General features: G+C 31.3%; 1 protein-coding gene across 1 annotated transcript; it reads left to right on the top strand.

Moving 5' to 3' along the window:
- The first annotated feature begins 1,582 nt into the window (after positions 1 to 1,582).
- On the top strand, positions 1,583 to 15,677 carry LOC142547572 (signal peptide peptidase-like 2). Its single transcript, XM_075655935.1, has 14 exons — positions 1,583 to 1,975; positions 2,921 to 3,079; positions 4,444 to 4,555; positions 4,671 to 4,790; positions 5,438 to 5,595; positions 6,369 to 6,545; positions 11,207 to 11,241; positions 11,341 to 11,497; positions 12,494 to 12,547; positions 12,626 to 12,718; positions 13,997 to 14,139; positions 14,479 to 14,549; positions 15,110 to 15,193; positions 15,458 to 15,677. Exons 1-14 carry the CDS (start codon positions 1,820 to 1,822, stop codon positions 15,556 to 15,558), a joined length of 1,620 nt encoding a protein of 539 aa, XP_075512050.1. The 5' UTR covers positions 1,583 to 1,819; the 3' UTR covers positions 15,559 to 15,677.
- The last annotated feature ends 6,990 nt before the right edge of the window (positions 15,678 to 22,667 follow it).

The following is a 22,667-nucleotide window of genomic DNA, read 5'->3' as shown; positions in this document are numbered from 1 at the left end:
CATGTAACATAGTTGTGAAATTGTGATTTATATGTCAAAACATGTAACATAATAAGTTAAAACATATAACATTATAGAACATACTTGTGATTATGTAATTGTGATTTATATATTCAAACATGTGACATAATTGTGAAATTGTGATTCATATGTTAAAACATGTAATTCATATGTTAAAACATGTAACATACTTGTGAAATTGTGATTCATATGTTAAAACATGTAACATTATAAAACATACATGTGAAATTATGTGATTTATATGTCAAAACTATAACATAATAAGTTAAAACATATAATATTATAGAACATACTTGTGATTATATAATTGTGATTTATATATTCAAACATGAAACATAATTGTGAAATTGTGATTAATATGTTAAAACAACATGTAACATAGTTTGTTGTGAAATTGTGATTCATATGTTAAAACATGTAGCATAGTTGTGAAATTGTGATTCATATATTAAAACATATAACATAATTGTGAAATTATGATTCGTATGTTAAAACATATAACATAATCGTGAAAATTGTGATTCATATGTTAAAATATGTAACATAGTTATGAAATTGTGATTCATACGTTAAAACATATAACATAATTGTGAAATTGTGGCTCATATGTCAAAACACATGTACATAGTTGTGAAATTGTGACTCATATGTCATAACATGTAACATTATAGAACATACTTGTGAAATTATGTGATTCATATGTTAAAAACACGCAACATTGGTCAAAATTATGTAATTATCCGTCAAAATTAAGTAATCATCGGTCCTATTTTTCAAATATATGGATTCATATGTTAGAAAAATGATCGACCCAAAAGCAACCTTGATCGACCCAAAATCCACGTGGGTCGACCCAGAGATCAACATGATCGACTCAAATATCAACAAGGTCGATCCAGAAATAACCTGGTCTGTAGACCATAAAATTATGGTCTACAGACCAAAGCTCTTGGTCGACCCAAGCAAGCTTGGTCGACCAAGAGCTTTGGTCTGCCCGTTTTGGGTAGACCATAAATTAAATGAGTAGACCAAAATTTGGTCGACCAAGTCCAAAGCTTGCTTGGATCGACCAAGAGCTTTTGGTCTACTCATTTTGGGTAGACCAAAGCTTGGTGACCAAGCTTTGGTCAACCCAACATTTTGATCGACCAAGATCAAATTTTGGTCGACTCAAGTAAAATGTTGGGTAGATCAAAATTTTGGTCTACGGTTTGTAGGTCGACTTTTCTTCTTCAAGTGAGTCGCAGAAACAGAAGTAATAAACGTTAATATTATCAGATTTTTGTCAGTCATTGGTCGACCATCAACAATAGTCGACCATTGTTTTGGTCGACCACCAAAGCTTTGGTCTTTGACCAAATCAATGGTCGACCATATAATGGTCGACCATTGTTTGGTCGATCCAAGTTTTGGTCGATTTTGGACTTTAAATAGATCAAACGTGGGTAGACTATATAATCAAATTTAAAAATATATTTATACTTAAAACACAAAAACATTTAAATAAATTGACTCATGGATTTTTTTTTAATACTTCGTGATCCACTTCCTTTTCCCTAAATTTCCCTATGGCATGAACTTTTTTTTGACGTGCCGACGCATCTTTTGCTCTTCTGTCTCCCCTCTTCCCCAAATTCCTCTTCTTCTCTTCTCGATTCTCCATGCTTCAATCAGTAATTGGCATCCTAAAATTGGATTTATCAATTCCCTGCATGGAAATTATGTGAAAATTGAGGATGAACATGTGAAATTTGCTCGATCAATTTCCATTATTTAGAAAATCTGAAATTTGTTAGGTATGGGTGCTTCATCTCATAAATTGTCCCTGGGTGTATTGTTTTTGTCCCGATTGTGTATTTTATTGCTCTTTCTATTGTCCAATGCCACCGGGGACGACGTCTCACGCGCCGCCCCAAGAGGCGCTCCTGCATCCTGTGGTAACGACTTCCGATTGGTATGATATTCTAATCCTAAGTAACATGTCGTTGTTTTTGTTCTTTGTTGTTTTCTATTGCGTTTCAGCTACTTAAAATATTTTTATTGTATTGGGTGAATATGCAAAGACAAATGTGAACGGAAAGTAGCAACATTTTGCTGACATATTGGTGCAAACATGTGCATTTAGGATCCAGTGGCTGCTTGAAGTTTAAGCAATGGCATTTGTTATTTGAATAACGATGTCAACATCCTTATTGAGCACTAAGTAGCACTGTAGTACTAAAGCATTCAGGATCGATGAGATAATAATTAGCAATTCCTATCACCTGACAGTGATTTGATTTTGAGGTTTTGAATGCATTTCATAAACAATACCGGGTAATTTGTGTTCGTTTGTTTTTTATGGGGCGTTTTGACTTTTTCACTTCACAATTTAAGGAGATATGATACGGTTACCCATTTTATCATGTGTGACAAACCCAATTATTTTAATCAAAGTAAATGTTCATGAAAAAAGCACCAATTTCCGTTCCTAGGTTTGTCCTTTATTCAATCCTCGTCTATATATTTTACTGATTTTGTTTCAAGTTATAGTGTTTGGTTGTCGATTGTGTTTGATTCGTGTGATGAAGTGATGTACTTGGGGCTTGATTTCCATGATAGCCACTTTCTAGGATTTTTAGTACTCATGCTATTTGCAATGAAGGGCGGGGGTATTTGGGTACAAGATTATATGAACTGAGTTTATTGATGGATGTTATGTTGATGAATTGGCTCCAAGGTGTAGGTACGCGACGTAAAAATCAAACTCGTGTTTTTGTTTCTAGAGAGTATAGTGAAACTTCATGGAATTTAAAATTTTCTTGTTGGATATCGGCTTATGAGAAATAGCATACCAAAAGTGAAAATGAAGTTTTCTTGGTTGATTTTAATTTTTAATTATCGATCATTTTGTTTCCAGGTTAAGGTCAATAGATGGGTAAATGGGGTTGAAAAGGATCCAATAAGTGGGATAACTGCAGCATTTGGCTCTATATTGCCCACTGACACTGAACAAGGTCATAGACTGCCAGCTATGTTTTCAATTCCCTTGAATAGCTGTTCATCCTCATCTGCTAAGGTATTTCTTCTATGCAGTCTTTTTTCTTTTTATTTGGAGTTTCCTTTAGTTTTGGAGCATCAATTAATCTATCTCATTCAGCGAGTGCATAGGGCAAGCACCCGTCACTTTGATACCTGAGTTTGCAATGTTAGCTTGATCTTGTAATGGGGCTGAGTCTAGACCTTAATCCTCACTCATCCTCATTCACCCGAAGAATGGAGTTTTGGATCTTAGCTGATGGATGATATTTTTCCACAAGCTGCATCACATGTACTATAAGTGTGCGCTAATTGCATTTATATTGAGTTAGTAACATTTGTTTTTTCCTATCTCTGATTAGGATTAGTTCTAGATCTATGGATGCCCATGTGGTCTTTTAAGCTAATTCAATTAAAATTTTGCCCAGAACAATAGGTATATAATAAAAGGTACATTTTCCCCCAAGGGTCGCCTTTTTTTGCATATTTTCTTATTTTCTTTATGCATTTATTCATCTTTTACAAGTATATGGGGTAAACAATATGTTTTGAGGTGGGGTATTGGATGGAATTCGACAAACTCGTCTTTGAGGGATGATATAGGAAAAAAATCCCGAATACCTAAAGTAAAGCTAGGAAATGTTGTACGTAGTTCTGGTTGTGATAGATTTCATTTTGAAAATTCAAAACATGCTGAAATAGTCAGGCAATGAGGTGAACACTATTGAACCTAGATTCTAACATCATTTTTGAATTGTTGGTGTCCCCGATGTTATACATGTACCTGAAATTCAAATCTCTTCATTTCTTTGATTTCTAATACTGCTGATAATGATCTGTAGCTGGTGGTTTTCGACTTTTATGTTTTAAAATTCCTCGAGGCTGTACCGGATATTGTCATAAAGGAGGTAGCTTATTGAAAATTCAAGAAAAAAAACAAGGTCTCATACATTTTTTTAATGCAAGAGGCCTACATCTGAAAATCCTAGCATTCGCTGTATGTTTAATCCCTGTAATGAACTAATATTGAACTGTCAACAGGAAATCAGGATAATTAAAACCAGTAAACCATCTGAGTAACACATCAATACACGATTCTTTATATAATTTGTTATGTTTTCTGTTTTTTGGTTCATTAATGTAATTCTCACTCCTTAACGGTAATTTCCTCCCTTCATTCCTATGTCCCCATAACTGGTGCTCAAGATTTTTGAAGGATTTGTCATTTCCATCTTTACTATGTTGTGGTCATTGTAAAATCAATTAGGCATAGTTAAGTGTCAAGAAGCATTCATTTTGTTCTTGGATGCAGGAGTCTTTGCATTTATAGCTACTTTGAATACGAATTCTTTGTCAAACCAGTCACCAATCATCACACAAAGAGCGTCTGATATTTCCTTGTAGTTATCAGGATCTATTGTATTGGCACTACGTGGTGATTGCGGTTTTACGACTAAGGCTAACATTGCACAAGTGGGTGGGGCCGCTGGATTGGTGGTGATAAATGACAGTGAAGGTAGCTTTTATTATTTATTATGCAAATTCATAGAGCTTGTAGTTAGTTTCTGCCAATCTTGGCTTCGTTCATTCTTTTTTGCCCTTAATGATGCATCCTTCCTGAACTTCCATAGATCTTTTGGAGATGAGTTGTGCTGCAAATGACACCACTTCAAACATTACAATTCCAGTAGTTGCAATTACTAAATCAGAAGGAGCGGAATTAAACAATTCCCTAGTGGAAGGAATGAGAGGTAATCCCATTTTCACGAACAAAAAATGCTTTATCTATTTCGCTTAATTATACCAGATTACATGCAGTTATCGATGCATTTATTCATTTTTTTAGTTTCAGTTTTCTGTTGATTCAAAATGATTTGGTATTGGGAATTATTTGAAATCTTGCAATTTAGATGTGCGTATACTATCAATTCTCTGAGACTTTTGATTTAATTTAAATATCATGTAGGCAACTCTATCGAAGGTGCTCTTATGCATCGTTTCTTGTTTTTTTTTTGAAAACAAATAATAATAGTTGCTGAATAGGTTGAACTTTTTGACAATCCACCTTACCTGCCAAAACAATAAATCTAGGAATAAAAAGTTCAAAACAAACATGTGAGGATGTCTTATTACCGGAGCATGGCCATGAACATGGACTGAACTCAATCGTATTAGCAACAGCAGAAGCCATTCCTTGATGGATATCTTCAATATTGTCGGGAAAATGACATAAAGCTACCTTTCAATCATGTTTGCCTTAGTCCGATACCTTGATTTTGTCATATTTATTAATATTTTGCATGGTGCTCTTGTAATATCATGGTATCCGTGGATCTCATTCCAAGATATTTATTTGCTGAGGAATCTGAAGTGCTAAATTTTATGTTTTCAAATGCAGTGGAACTTTTGTTATATTCTCCAAATCGTCCAATTTTAGACTACTCAGTGATATTCTTATGGCTGATGGCTGTTGGGACAATAGTTACTGCATCACTTTGGTCAGAATTCACTGGGACAGAGCAAAGTGATGAGCGCTACAATGAATTGTCGCCCAAGGTTACATGAACTAATCAAATTTTCTTTATGTTCTTGAATACAGATCTTTACTCTTTCTGGATAGACATGTTATTTACAAAAAAAATATATGTTGTTTCTTGAATAGCGTCATGAAGCATGCGATTGGGCATTATGACTGGCGTTCTTACTAACAATATATCAAGTCAATTTGTGAATATTAAAAAGATCTGTTGAATGGCGATTTAATTTATCACCATCGACTCTGATTTTATGTTTCACTTCTTTATATGTGATAAATCATTTACAAGAGATACGTTTCAGGTATGTGTATGTTGTACAATAAGTATATCTGTAGTAGTGATTCTTGGTGCTGATATTACTTTCTTTCGTTCCTTAACCAATTAGCCAGTCGTATCACAGCCTTTGTGAGCTAACTATTTATTCTTATGTTGATTTAAGCTATTGGGATCTGATATAGTTTAAATCAGATTGTGATTTTTGTATTGTATTATGTAACTCTCTCTTATTACTTCTTAAATTGATCCCTTGGTTCCTGAACTCGGTGACTAGGATGAAACAGAATAAGACTTAAATAGAACGTGAGAATAAAGTTTCCTATCAGAGTTTCTGCTGTTATTAAAAATTTACCGAGTTATCACATGATAAAGTTGTTGGCTTCTAGTTACTTATGTTGTGCATTAAGTACAAGAGTTCTTTTTTTCTTCAATTTGTATTTTTTCTCTGAAAGTCGAAGCTTCATCTGTTTTCCTATGGTGAACACGGGATGCATAAAGTCTCTTTTTTCATGTTAGGGGTCTAATGCTACAGCAGCCATCGATGAGGAAGACAAGGAAATCCTCCAACTTACTGCAAAAAGTGCTGTAATTTTTGTTATAACGGCGTCGACTTTCCTGGTCCTGCTTTACCTGTTTATGTCATCCTGGTTTGTGTGGCTGCTAATTGTTCTCTTCTGCATTGGAGGTATCGAGGTAGATATTAACTTCAATTACATGTTTGCCATTTACTTCTTGATATATAGATTATACAGATTATATATTACGGCGATCTATAGTCGCGCAAATTACAAACATGAACTATCATGATTTTGGTGATCCTGATGGAGGCTGGCAAACTGTAAACCTCTGTGCATACCATGAAACTAACTTGAAAAACACAGTTAAATTAACTACAATGAATGGAATAAGTGAATATTCAATCTATTATAATATACTGATTAGATTATTGAAGAAAATAGTGAGAACTGATAACAATGTTACGCAAAAGTTTTTGTCATCCGACTATTATGGGATTGACAAAAATACTGTATTAGGATGTAGCCTATTAACTTAGAGAGACAGGTAACATTATTCTCTTACATCACCATCATCATCAGATTGTTATATGTATGTATGTTTATTCTTTAGTGCAGAACGACTGTAATGATACGAGCCTTTATAATTTTACTTATTCTTTAGTGCAGAATGAATGTAATGAGCATTTATAATTTTGCTACATAACAGGCTGTCTTTTTTTTTTGTGACAAAAGCTACATGTTTCAATGTGGTGCATCATTCTTTGGCTGTAATGAAGTAGAGAATAAAAGAAGTCAAATTAAAACCTTATTTTCAATAATACTGAATAAAGGCTGCAGCTTATTCTTTGGTGCAGAATGACTATAATGAGTGTTTATAATTGCTACATGACAGGGCTGTAGTTTTAGTGACGAAAGCTACATTTTTCGATGTGATTGCATCATTCTTTGGCTGCGATGAAATAAAAGAAGTTAAATTAAAAGCCTATTTTCACTAATACTGGATTTGTGAACTGCAGCTTATTCTTTAGTGCAGAATGACAATGAGCCTTTATAATTTGCTACATAACAGGGCTGTAGCTTTAGCGACCAAAGCTCCATGTTTCAATGTGGAGCGTCATCCTTTGGCTGCGGTGAATTAGCTAATAAAATAAGTTAAACAATAAAATAATTAAACGGAAACCATTTTTTACTAGTGCTGAATATAGGGCAAGTGGTTCATGCATGGGCTTATATCTTTATACCACCCATGTAGAACAACCTTGCTGATATTACATTCTTCACAGGTTTGGATGCAAGAAATTAAGAGTGCAGTTTTCGTCTGACCTGTGAAAACTATTTATATTTCTTGGGACCACTGTTTTTTACAGAGATTGGGATTGCATGATTGGGGAAGGTGCTGTGATGGATTGAGTTTGATATTTGATGAAAAGTTCATCTTCATTGGAAACAACATATAACTTGAAGTGTAGCATCTCACTACTGAAAAAACTAATAAGCATGCATGATTAAAACTTAATAACAACAATTAAACAACGTAAACAATAACTCAAGTACTTTTACAACTCAAACGAAAACAAAACAATAATTCCGGTCTTAATCATTAATACAATTAAATCGAAATCATAATTCTGCACGAGAATACGAGAAACCAAATAGAACTTCCACTTGATAACCACCAAAAACCCAATTGCTTTAGCCACTGTCATGACCATCCAAACCGTCCAACCTAAGACCTGGGTCAGTGAAATGGGGTGTCCAAGATGAGAACAAGGATGTGAACGACAATTACCCAATGCGAGAATGTGCGAGTATACGAACCAATATGATACATGCAAAATACAATATGCTCGGATATCAAAGATCAAGTCAGGAATCTCATGCTCAGTCTAAAGGCGTCTGAGTGTGTATTATCCGATCTGTCATAGGCATGTTTTGGCTCTTACACTCATCATAGGACGCGACCTACAATGTCCAGGGTCATTAAAATCCGCGGGTCCCATCGGACATTGTAGTTCTCGATACCCAACCGTCCACGATATAGAACATGGTTGAACGACCCAAACAAACGAGATATATCTCAAAAGATATCTAGCCCAAAGTGATATGTCATGCATAATATGTCAAAACAGTAAAACATGTATTATGCAACAAATAAATATGCATCATATAAGTGTGTATACTACACTTGGATATCTCAGTCAGTACATCACGTCCTTTGCTAAAACAATCTGACAGAAATTCTACTCGTGTGAACCGAGACAATATCAACATAGTGAAATCAATATCATGTCAGATCCAGAATCAATAAACATGCTTCAAAGTTCTTCATAATGATCCTTAAATCACTATTTAAAGCTTTATAATTATATCTGCGTCTGTCGTCAGCCCGTTGATGACGTCTCGATCTGTGTGTCTCAGTTCATCGAACCCTTCGAGTCGACACTAGTTTTGAAGCTTCCCGACACTAAACTGTCTTAGAAACTAGCTAAAAACCTAAGGCATATTGCTAGAACTCGAGAGAGAGAAACTGAGAGAAAACGATGTAGGAAACAAATGAAATCTTCTATTTATAGGCTGCATCCGGGCTAGTTCAGAAGATCCGAACTCAATATTATCTGCCACTTGTCTAGGGATGACAACTTTCCCCACGGGTTTGGAGCCCCGCGGGAAAAACCCGAAACGGGGATGGGGATCCCCGATTTTTTCGGGTTCGGGTTCGTGGATTTTTTTAAATCCCCGACGTAGTTCGGGGCGGGTATGAGATTACTATCCCCATCCCCGAACCCGCTCCGAAAATAATATCAATAATAAAATAATAGTATTATTAATATAATAATAATATTATTTTATAAAATATTAATAATATTATTATTATTAATATTGATATTAATATTATCACTAATAATAATAAGTTTTGGTTTGAGAAAATTTTCGAATCCATCATCATCTTACTGTATTAATATTTTTCAAATGGGGATGGGGGCGGGGATGAGAAGTTGATCCCCGAAGTTTCGGGCGTGGGGATTCCTCGAACCCGAAAAAGCGGGGATCGGGGCGGGTATGGGGGTGGGGATGAAATTCGGGGACGGGGATGGAGATGGCAAACCCGCCCCCACCCCGTCCCGTCCCGTCCCGTCCCGTCCCATTGCCATCCCTACGCTTGTCATAATCTCATTTATCTAGTTGGATTTTTTGGATAATATAATATGAAGTAGATTGGGTGGTCCATATTAAATTCAGTGGATCCCAACATGTTGGTAATCAATTAATAAATTCCTTAATTCAGTGGATCCCAACATGTTGATAATAAATTAATCAATTCTTTAATAATGCTTAATTAATATATCTTCAATAATGTCTTAATTAGTACTTCATTCAAATAAGGATTCGGGTCATTACATTAAGCAAACTTTCCATATGGATCTATTATGTTATTTTCTGTTTTGGAACATAAGTCTTGGCTTGTAATGTATGGTTTCATAAACTCCCTCGTAGCTCGTTATTTTGGACCCTCAATTATACATCAGTATGCGGCGTTTTATTTTTTTTTACAAAACTATTGTAAAACTAAATATATTTATTAAAATATAACATAAACAAGAAATTTATGTTTTTATCATACACCGGGTTTTAAGTTGTAATCAGACTAGTTCATAGTTAATTAAATTTTTTATTTTAAAAAAATTAGAGGAAGCGAAGACTTGGAGGAGCTGCAGACCGAGTCCTAGGCTCCTAAAACACGTTAATATAAAGCCGCGGACCTCGTGAAATCCAAAGCACTGAATTTATAATAAATATTCTTTTGAGGAGCCTCAGTCCACGACTCTAATTCTTTTAAGTTTTTTTTTAGAATTGGCTGCCTGTAAAATTCATTGGTGCTTTGCATTCCTGTATAGAAAAAAAATTCTGATCCACGGCTCATTCATCTATTTTTTTAAAAAAGTTATTTTTAGGAAAACACCTAATTTTTTTTAAAAATATTTTGAAGAACGTGTTCATACTGGATCAGCGGGTACTACTAAACTACAGGGCTGGTCCGTGGTTTATTATAAAAACATAAACATTTAGTTCATGTTATATTTTGGTAGATATATTTGTTTTTAATTTTTTTTAAAAAAAATCATCAATATTCTTGATGCTATGAAATGTGCTAATTTATATGCACTAGCCACCGGATATTTAGCGATTTTCTTTACAAGGAACTTTTGGTGATTAATAAAATTTGTCATCTGCCCAAGACAAAAGAGGTACTATGTGTAGAAATACTAAGAATAATGGAAAACCATAAGTTATTGTGATGGAGCAGCATAGGTGATGAGATGAATGACAGAATGAGTGAATCAACTTATATGAATAATAAACAAGGCTGCTTGATTTCTGCAGTAGGCATGTGGGACTTATATTCTTTATTGACCTATGAGTGCTGGTCACACATGCTGTGAAATTTCTTGTTAAGTGAGACATAGATTCAATATCTGATTGGTACAGATCTTAGTGTATTCAATAATTCCATGCTTTTTTTTTCTTGGGGATAAAAAAACCCAAAAAACTGCATCCAAGGTGTTATGTCAGAGAATGATGTTATGTTGCCTCTTTATATGTTTGGGACTTCACGTTTGCTGTGACTAGATCTAAATTTTGTGACTTGAACAAATACTTATTGGACTGACTATTCAGTGCATTTGCATTATAATGTGATGAACTCAAGACTTGTATCAGCTTTTACATCCTTACGAAGATGCTGTATAACACCTCCCATTAAAATTTTGTTCATATCTATAAGCTATTATGGTTACTCCTGCTTCGTCGTGATTATTGAATACTTTTTGTAATCAGGGAATGCATAATTGTATTGTATCATTGGCGATGAGGTATGATTTGATTTTGTTTGGTAAACTTAAAAGTTTTTATTATTACTGAGTCCCTTGTGTTCTTGTATATATGTCTCTTCTGTGTTGTTATTTGAGCAGCAAACGCAAAAGTCTTGGACAAAAGACATTGAATCTGCCCCTTGTAGGGGAGGTTTCCGTTTTCTCTTTAGCTGTGTTGACATTCTGTCTGCTATTTGCCATTGTGTGGGCTGCAAATAGGAAGGCGTCATACTCTTGGTTTGGCCAAGATGTTCTTGTAAGCTGTCACCTGTTTCTTTCATGTTTACCCTGTTCCTGAATGTATTTGTTCAGTTGAATTATTCCTACCTGCTGTGCTGATTTGACATGTTGGCTACTTGGTTCTGCTGGTATGATTCAATCCTGCATATTGTAAAACAAATGTGTATATTCTGGTTTAGCCCTTCTGCAAACTGGAAAATTTTAGCAAGTGACTTATTTATATTAGCTTAGCATCAAACTGGGTTTGGTAGATTCTCCTGTGGTCTCTGAACGTGAATCTCCAAGTGCTTTTAATTCACACATGCCCTTTCATTTCATCAGAAGCCCACTGGCCACTTGCAATATTTGCATGGATAGTTTACCATTGCAAATCAAAAGATCTTATAAATTGCAGCGAGTTTGCTTTGACGTCCGGATTTATTTTTAGTAAGAGATAGGAATGGGAAATGTTGATCTGAAGATGAGTTAGTTGGACCAAATATAAACAAGATTTTAATTCGGTATGAAGTATTGACTTTATTTGTGAAATCATTATTGGCTTACATTTCTAGTCTTCAAAGTTTTTTGAAATTTATCTTAAAAAATTTTAAGTGCTAAATTTAGATTATATCTACCATTAACACTTGATTTATTATTGATTGAATGCAAAATATCAACGGTGGAAGCAATGTGTTTTTGTACTTGTCTTTGCATTTAAAATCAGGCTTCCTGGGTTTCATTTCACCTATATGCACTGCACCTGTTTCTCTATTTCACTATAGCTGTCTCTCCATTATGGCTTATGATGTTTATGAAAGATGTCTGGATTAACACAGTAATATATTTGTGAGTTTTGGATTATTTGATAGCTGTTTTAGTGTTTTTCCATTTGGCCCTCTGGTACTGTTATTTAATTTGCATTTATGTTGCCATTGACAATTTCTCTCAATATTTCTTAATCAATCCTTGAAAAGCTGTTGATTGTTGCTCATGAAATAACATTGCCAAATATTTAATATTTTCTTGATTTCAGGGTATTTGTATGATGATAACTGTTTTGCAGTTGGCTCAATTACCAAATATAAAGGCATGTAGAAAATCCGTGCTTTGTAATCACACTATTGGCTCCATATTCATCAACTCATAATTTTTTGTTGTCTTCTAGGTTGCCACGGTACTTTTGTGCTGTGCTTTCATATATGACATCTTTTGGGTTTTCTTGTCTCCTCTTATATTCCATGACAGCGTTATGATTGCAGTAAGTTTGTATTTATTTGTCATTTCTCTCTTTAATTTTATGCGATTAGCTTATCAATTGTGAACATGGTTGCTATATGGTCTGCTACTTTCCACGGGTAAACTCGATTTTGGATGCTATGGGCTCATTCTTAAACAACATCCTTAGGTAGATGCGATATGCTTTCAACTTTTCACTACTTTTCCTTTATATAGTTGTTTTGTGGACTAGAATTCGTTTGTCTTCTGATACAAGTACCCCAAGTGTTTTCATTTATATGAAATATCTTCGAGCAACAGGGAAAAATACAAGTAAAAAAGCATTTGGAAATATCTGTTGTGTCATATATTATCTTTCGAAGTGATTAAAAGACCAATCTATATGTGAAGCATCAGCCCTTTTCTTTCTCAGTGTTACTTGATGTCTTGTGGATATTGTGTGAAAAATGACTCTGAAGCAAGCTCAGATAGCTACTTTTGCCAATAATTCTTGAAAAATTACAAGCAAATGTGGCCATATAGAATGTATGCATTAAACAACCTCTGGGTATCTTCCTATCAATCTTCTTCATGTTTTACTCTCCATTTTAAGATGTTTCAGACACTGGAGTGCGTCAGTCCATGTCTTCTGTCCACTTTAACTGTGCAAGGGACCTTTGTCATTTATAAATAAAGGTTGAGAGTTTTTTGTGTCTATAGCTTTGACCATTAAGAAATCTAAAAGATCTCACAGTTGTGGGTAAAATTGGTCTAGAACTAATGTCCGACTCAACTTTCAAGTCTTGCTCAAAATGTTGGATGTCTGCTGAAAAGTTTTACCTATATCACAGGATGTATGAGTGTATTTGATGCTACTATTAGTGCAGGAGTTTGAATAAGTTAATGATATGCTGTTCAGTGCCAATAAAGTGAGATAAGCTTCAGAATATCCAAGCTCAACTGGATAAAAAGCTAACTAATCATCGAAATGTATGTTAGATTTTCTCTATGCTAAATCATATGTTTTCATTGTGCCACCTTTTGTAGATTTGTTGTCTTTGCATTAACTCTTAATATTCTTCTATGTTGAATGTTTTATGGAGTTCCTATATCAGGAAAGTGAGTAGTGACGCGTGCTTTTATGGATTCTTTCTGCACGTTTTGTTGTCTGCCAACAATTTGAATTTTTTTAATCTGTGGTATTGAATTGGCTGAATTTAATGGTTAATTAGAATTTGGAGCACATGATACTTGCATTGTTATTGCAATCCTTGTGAATTACTTTATATCGACTTGAAATATTTTTTTTCAAATAATTTAGGTTGCTCGAGGTGATAAAGCCGGTGGAGAATCAATCCCCATGCTTTTGAGGATTCCTCGACTAGCTGATCCTTGGGGTGGTTACAACATGATAGGTTTTGGGGACATTCTCTTCCCGGGTTTACTAGTTTCCTTTGCTCATAGGTACCCGTACGACATCGTGGTTGATGGCGATAAATATGATGATTTACTCTACAAATTTTTGTGAATTGCTTTGGATGAATAATCATTAGTTTTAATGCATTTTTTGGGCAATTTGAATAAATTGCACCTCATCAATAAAGATGCTGTATTTCGCCTTTTTTTGGATGAAAATTTGTGAATGCTTTTTCACAAACCTTTGGTTCTGTATATCTGTCTTTGTACAAGTACATGCCCTCATTTAAGTATACTTACATGTTAGTTAAAATGTTTTAATTGAAAAATCTGAATTTTTAGGTAATCCACTGTATTATTTGACTGGAAAAAATTGTTTTGTTGCAGATTTGACAAAGCCTATAAGAAGAGTTCATTGAATGGATACTTCTTGTGGTTGACAATTGGTTATGGAGCTGGTGAGTGTATTTGCTGGATTTTGTGTATTGTTATATTCTAATGTATGGAACATTTGGGCTTGTGCTGCTTGGATCCGAAACTATACCTTTCTGGTTTCATCACCTCTTTAAATTCAGTTTCCCATCGGTAAATTATTTATTGATTAAGAACTACACAAATATGTTGGGCATATCTAGGAAAACCAAAAGCTCGCGACTTAGTTAGAGTGGGGGATACAATAAATACATGCAATTAAAAGCATGAGTTTAATTTTACAAACAAGTACTTAATCAAGGGATTTCAGCATAAAAAGTCTTTTTTTCCTTGCTATCCAAAAGTGGTAGATAATACTCCGCCGTCCCATGATTCTTGCTAGTTATTTTGTTATCATTCAACATTACAGGCATTTGATTTTTTTACCATGTTCTATTACTGCATTTGATTTTTTTGCCATGTTCCATTACTGCATGAAAGATCTGAGTTATCTTTGTGGAAGAACTATGAGATTTTCCTATCAAGTTTCTCTCAATAAATGAGCTTGAACTAAATAATAAGTGATATTGAAGATGCTTTGCTGCAGGCCTGTTCTTTACCTACTTAGGCTTATATTTGATGGATGGGCACGGTCAGCCTGCTCTCCTTTATCTGGTTCCCTGTACACTAGGTATGAATCTCTTGCCATCAATTTATACAGTTAAAGAAACTATTTCCCCCTCTATATCATTTGTAATCTTCAGTTCCATAATTGTTTCTCTATTTCATGCATATAAATGAATGAAATTGCCATTTTCAAGTTTATTTCCAAGGAACGATTGTATTCTTTGTACATGAACACGTAACATCTACTATTATTCTTTTCCTTTTCTTTTTTTGTTTGAATTTTAGCTTTCCAACTTTTACAAATGCAATATATGCATGTAAACTTCAGGAACTTGTGTTTTGTTGGGTTTGGTGAGAAAGGAGCTAAAACAACTTTGGAGCCATGGCATCGTTTCTACCGAATCCACATCCACATCAGGTGAAGCTTGACGGATCGGACTCGTTACCAATACACTCAGAATTGACTCATAGTTCGCCTACCCCTTTCCCCGAGGCTTCTTCTGACTATGGGAATCCTGTAAACTTTGTACTTCATTCATGTGAAACTTGGTTGATTTTTAAATATGAACTCAGAAGCATCGTATATGTTATAGATATTGAAATATGTGAAATATTATTTGTAAGAATATTTTTTTTAACGTAAAATATTAATTGAATTATTCCGTGATTACGGTTTTGCAATAATTCTTAAGATTATTTTTTTAATAAATTATTTTTTTAATTGTGATTTTGCTAGTTGTACTTCTCATTACACGGGGTAGAAAACATGGTATCATGTATGAATGTAAGCCGCTTTAATTTTTAAAATATAACTAATAAAATTTCTGAGCTTTTCAACTCTGTTTTTCAGTTTTTCATATTATTATAAACAAATTATATTATTTTTTCTCTATTTAATTTAAATTATTTTTATTAATTAATATCTATAAATTTGTGAAACTCTTGATATTTTCATATAGATAGTAAGAAAGATTAAAAATTGAAAACTTCTAATAAAATGTTTAATGTTTCGAATATAACTAAGAAATTTTACAAGCTCTTCAATTTCATTATATGTTTTCAACTTTCTTAGGTTATTACAAGTATATTAGATTATTATAAAATAATCTTTTTAGAAACTTGAGAATTTTTTATGTATTTAAATTATTTTTATTAGTTGATATCAAAATATTTATGAAACTCTTGATATTTTTTATGTAGATTATAAAAAATGCTAAATGTTGACAAATTCCAATAAATTGATTTAATTAATAATTAAATAAATAGTAGCTCAATAATTAAGTGATTTCACTTATGATTCATTATGTGTTATGATAATATTTTACATAATAATGTTTTTAAAATTAAATTTCCTATTATTACATATTTTGTTATCCAATTTTCAGTCGCGTTCTAAATATAATACAAATTATGATTATATTAGCATTATTTTATTACGATTATTATTATTATTATATATATATATATATATTAATTTGTTGTCTTGTTTGTTCTTTTCAAGCTATTAATTAATTTATCATTGTATATGATGAATTATATACATAAAAAACTATTTTCCCCCTTTTTTACATATTAATGAATTTATATACATAAAAAACTATTTTCTACATTTCAAAATAACAAAATTGTTATTTAATATTACTCACTTACCGAGTTAACTAAGTTATATTTATCAATTTATTGTGCATTATTACTATGATTGGAACTTAATGGAGCATATGTGAGGGCATAGGGTCGTCACCCTAATAATTAATATTTGTGTTAAATTATTATTAAATAAAATTACTTTGTGTTCGATAAAATTATTTGATTTGTGAAAATAAATTTGATTCAGAGAAATAATTTCTAGAATGTAAAATAACATCCATATTAGATTTGTTTAGGTGTAATAATTGTTTATGCTAAGTAGGACAGTTGAAATGTGACGGTTGAGTTGTTTTATGATTTTAAAATATTTTAATTAACGTTGCACCGTTACCACTTGTTATAAATTTTGGTAAAGCTGCAAGTGTCTAATTCTACAATTGGTATATATAATAGCCAAAGTCATGAGACCGATTCTCATAGATTGCAATGAGTGTAATTATTGAGACTGAGATTGTTGGAGCGCAATAATTGTCCTTGTTGAATACATCAATCAAATCATGAAGATTGAGCTACTATACCATTTAAAATATTTGAGTTGCAGAGTTACCATCGGCTATAGCTTTGGTAAAGCGACAAATGTCTGGTCCTACAATTGGTATCGGAGCCAATGTCAAAAATTTGATTATCACTGATTGCAAAGAGCGCAATTGTTGGGATACAATATTGTCCCTACTGAATAGAGCAATCGAAACGTGACGCTTGAGCTACTGTATGGTTTTAAAATATTTGAATTAACGTTTAAGCATTGTTACCACAACTTATAACTTTTGGTAAAACGACTAACGCTCTATCTTATAAGATTTATTTATATCACGACTCAATTAATATTACATTAATTTAACTAAATAATAATTAAATTTGAAATTTTTCTTAAATACATTAATTCAAACAATTGATGGAAACTATTTAAGAAAACTTTCATTGACAAAATTTTTCAGTAAACAAAATAAATTATTTAGTTTTATTTTTTTATTTTTTCAAACCCCGAATCATAAATTCTAAATTATAATTGAAAGATTCGAAATCTCTAGTCATTTTTCTCTATCAATTCTAAATTGCTTTTGTAATATTTGATATTATTTACTACTTTAAAAATGTTTTTATATCTTTTAGGGTAGTTTTAACTATTATATGGACTTATAAATGCGGCAAAAATTAATTAAAAATGTAGTGACAATAGCTTAATTGTTTTTGTAATATTTAACATTATTCAAAATATTGTTTTGCTATATATTATTTTTTAATGATTACATATATTTTGTGTGTATGTATATATATTCTAAATTAATTTTTGAATTATGTGAATATATGCATATGTTATGATATTACGACTTAAATCTAAAAAAACATTTAGTAATATTTAAAAATTAATATTTGTACCTAAAAATTAGGAAGTGTCCTATTATTTTTTTAAAGAAAAAAATATAGTTATATTTTGGACTTTTCCAATGATGAATTATTTTGAATTTTGTTGCCTCCCAAATAAAATATCTATTTACATCTCTTACCTCGAGAGAGTTTTTTTCTAATATATTATCTAATCTTGAATTTTCATGTATTTTCTCTTAAATTTTATATCAAGTAATTATATCAATAATTTTAAAATTAAAATATAAATCACATCTATTTTAATAACTCCATTTTTTCAAGTTTTTTCTATTCGTTATACTTCAAAATTCAGACATACATTATTTTCCATAAACAATTAATTCATCATTTAATTATGTTCATATTGCAAAAAGATATAATATATATAATATATGGAGAAACCGAGTGAGACTTAAAAAAAACAAGAAAAATAAAATAGAGTTAGACTCGAAGCACAAACGATTCAAATAAACAAAATAAGAAGACCATAGAAAAACACGCAAGCATCAAAGAGATTAATTAAAATCAAATCCGACGACGAAAAAAAAAATGAAAATTAGATATGATGATATGATTGCTGAATTTAGTCGAAAAAAAAAGGAAAAATAAAATAAAAAGATGAAAAAGATACTCAAAATTTCAAAAATCATATAAGAAAAAACTACAGAAATTAAACTATGTTTGTTTAAAATATAGGTAAACTTTGAAATAATATTTGTTATTGAATAATTTGTTAAAAAATTATGTGTATACATTCATGTGCAAATTTAGGATAAATATTCATAGTGTACTTAACTTCGTTACCTACGTGCACGGTGCAACACACTTTCTTTGCTATCAGTGTGTGTGTGTGTGTATATATATTTGTCTATTGAATTGTGAATTTACATGTACATCTTTATCTTCATGAAATAATAATAATAATTAATACATGTCTATTTGTTTGTTTGTTTGTTTTTTCATCTATTAATTAATGGAATCTAAAATAAATTGAATAAAAATGAAATTTATCCTTCATTTTTTTTATTTAAATGTATGTCTTTAACTTCATTAGATAATAATCATTAATACATATATCTTCGTTTGTTTGTTTTTTCATCAATTAATTAATAGAATCTAAAATAAATTAAATAAAAATGATATTTAGCCTTCATTTTATATTATAAATAAATATATGATATTGAATTATGAATTTACATATATGTCTTTATCTTCATTAAATAATAATCATTAATACTTGTCTCTTTGTTTGTTTGTTTTTTTCATTTATTAATTAATGAAATCTAAAATAAATATCATAAAAAATGAAATTTAGCATTCATTTTTTTTGAATGATTCTAATTTTTTTTTAAAAAAACTCTATCTTTAATGAAATTTAAAACAATAATAATATTAAATACATGTTTTCTGTTTGTTTTTTCTCAGCTATTAATGTATTTTAAAATAAATTGAATTGAAAAAAATGAAATTTAGCCACCTTTTTTGGAACGAAATTTGCACTCTATTTTTTTAATTTTTTTAAATATTTAACGAAATTTAAAATAAATAGAAAAATAATGAAATTTACATTCCATTTTTAAAAATGAACTATATCCTTATTTTAAAAATAATTATTTTTGCTTGATTTATCTCTTTTTTCTTTTTGTTTGATTTATGAACTCTATCTTTATTTATTTGGATGTCCCTTTGTTTAATTTCTATTTTCTATTAATTAATAATTTTACAATAAATTGAATAAAAATGAAGTTTATACTCTTGTTCAAAATTTTATAGTTATCTAATTTTTGAGTAGGTCTTTTGTAAGACGATATCATATATATATATATATATATATATATATATATATTTCTAAGACGGTCGACTTTTTTCATTAATTAATGTTAAGAATTTTAAAATAAATTGAAGGAAGATGAAGTTTACACTCTTGTTCAAAATTTTATAATTCTCCAATTTTTGAGTAGGTCTTTTGTATGACGGTTTCATGGATATATATTTCTGAGACGGGTCGACTCAGTCATTTCTCGAGTTCAAAACAATGTTTTTTCATGATTCGGGTAGGAGACATATTTCACAAAATTGTCCCGCGAAACAGACTCATAGGAGTTTATGTGCAAATTTTATTTTAACTCAATAAATTAACATCTATGATAATGTAAAAAAATAATAATGAATGCATGTCTCTATGTTTGTTTGTTTTTTTTCATTTATTAATTAATATATTCTAAAATAAATTGAAGAAAATGAAATTTAGCCTCCATTTTCAGAAATGAAATTTACATTCCAATTTTTTTAAAAAAAACTATATCTTTAATTAAATTTATTTAAAAAGAATAATAATAAATAAATATTTTTTTGTTTTTTTTCTAAATATTAAAGGCTTCTAAAAGAAATTGAAGAAAAATGATATGTAACTAGGATTTTTTAGAATGAAATTTAAATTTAGCTTTATTTTTTGGATTGAAATTTACATTCTATTTTTTTTAAAAAAACTATATTTTAATGAAATTAATAATAATAATAATAATAAATACATGTTTTATTTTTTGTTTTTTTCAAAATTATTAACAAATTCTAAAATAAATTAAAAAAATGAAATTTAGCCACTATTTTTTGAAATGAAATTTATACTCCATTTTTTTTAAAAAAAATATTTTTAATATATTTTAAAATAAATTGAAGAATAATATAATTTACATTCCATTTTTAAAAATAAATTATATCCTTATTTTAAAAATAATTATTTTTGTTGATTTCTATCTTTTTTCTTTTTGTTTGATTTATTAACTCTATTTTTATTTTTTTGGATGTCCCTTTGTTTGATTTCTTTTTTTTTTTCCATAAATTAATGAATTTGAAATAAATCGAATGAAAATGAAGTATACAATCTTGTTCAAAATTTTATAGTTCTCTAATTTTTGTGTAGATCTTTTATAAGCCGGTCTCATGATAAATATCCCTGAGATGGATCGACCCAGTCCATTTTCGAAGTGAAAAACAATGTTTTTTAACGATCCGAGTGGATAGGAAACATGTTTTTAAAAATTGACCAGTGAAACAGTCACATAGAAGTTTTTGTGCCGGTTTTTATTTTTAACTGGAGTAAATTAACATATATGAATAATGTAAATTGATAGACATGAATTAATTGTGGCGAGGAAAATAAAAACCAGCAGACCAGCAACACTCTTTAAGAAAACAGTAGACAAAAAGAAAATCAGAAGCTACTGGTCTAGTAAAACAAAAGCAGTAGAAAGGATAGAAAAACATAATCAGTAGAAGATGTTGCCTAACGTGACTACTTTAAATGTTACCGTTAAAGTTACCAAGTACTAGTATTAATTGCAGCATTAAATACTATACAGAGTCATTTAATTCACTTTACCGAGTTTAGTATAAAACAGGACTGATTGTTTTATAGCTTTTTTCTGCAGGAACCTTTTTTTGGTAATAAAGCTGACTCTATCAGAAATCTGAAGACATCTTCTGATCATAAACGTTGAACTCAGTCGCTTATATATACATGGAACAAACCCTTACAGAAAAAGAACTCTACGCATAATATCTTTTCAAGGATCAACGCTATTTCACTCAACGAGACAACCTCGAAATTCCTTGATAACTTTGAGTTCAACACAAAGAAAAGTAGCACACGCTTCATAGCAAATATCTGATCTTTTGAAGATCATCTTGTGCTACTGATTCTTACACTCTTCACAATCTTTTACAACACTTATACTTTATCAGGAAGAGCTTGTAATCTGAAAAGAGTCTTTTCAGAACCTTTTGTATCATGTTCTTTTTGAGTCGAGTAACTAAGAGTTTCAGTAGGCAAAAGTGTAAGTCCTTCTGAAGTGGGTGTGTACAAGAGTTGTAATGTAATATCCAAAGTCTTTTAGTTATACCTTCTGGAAACAGGAGAAGGGGAGACGTAGAAGATTTCATCTTCGAACTTCCATAAACAACTACTGCCTACTGTTATTATTGTCTTTCACTTACTTCATCAGATTGTTTCCGCACCTATAATTGTAATCTAGGTGAAGGTATACGCAACAAGATAAACTACTATCTCTAACAGGATTTTAGTACCTCATCAAAAGAAAGGAAAAACGATTAGAGTTTATTCACCCCCCTCCCTCTAAACTCAACTTCGATCCTCAACAATTGGTATCAGAGCAGGTTATTCTTGTTCGTGAAAAACTACAACAGATGGCACACTTTAGCAAGATCCCTATGTTCTCTAAGGAAGATTTTGATGATTGGAAGATTAGAATGCAAGCTCATCTTGCAGCACAAGATGATGACATGTGGTATGTCATCACAGATGGTCCATTGAAAATATTAAAGCCTAACACAGCTGTTGCTGTTACTGAGGGTGCACCGCAGATGGTTGAAAAATCAAGAAGTGAATGGACCAGCGAAGATAAGAAGAAGGCCAACCTTGATAATGTTGCAAAGGATATATTATATAAAACTCTCGACAAGAATACCTTTAGCAAGATTAAAATGTGTTCTACTACAAAAGA

Source organism: Primulina tabacum, chromosome 5 (genome assembly GCF_025594145.1).
Source record: "Primulina tabacum isolate GXHZ01 chromosome 5, ASM2559414v2, whole genome shotgun sequence".
NCBI classification, from domain to species: Eukaryota; Viridiplantae; Streptophyta; class Magnoliopsida; order Lamiales; family Gesneriaceae; genus Primulina; species Primulina tabacum.
The sequence above is the reverse complement of the archived record's forward strand: the minus strand, read 5'-3'. Positions and strand labels throughout refer to the sequence as shown.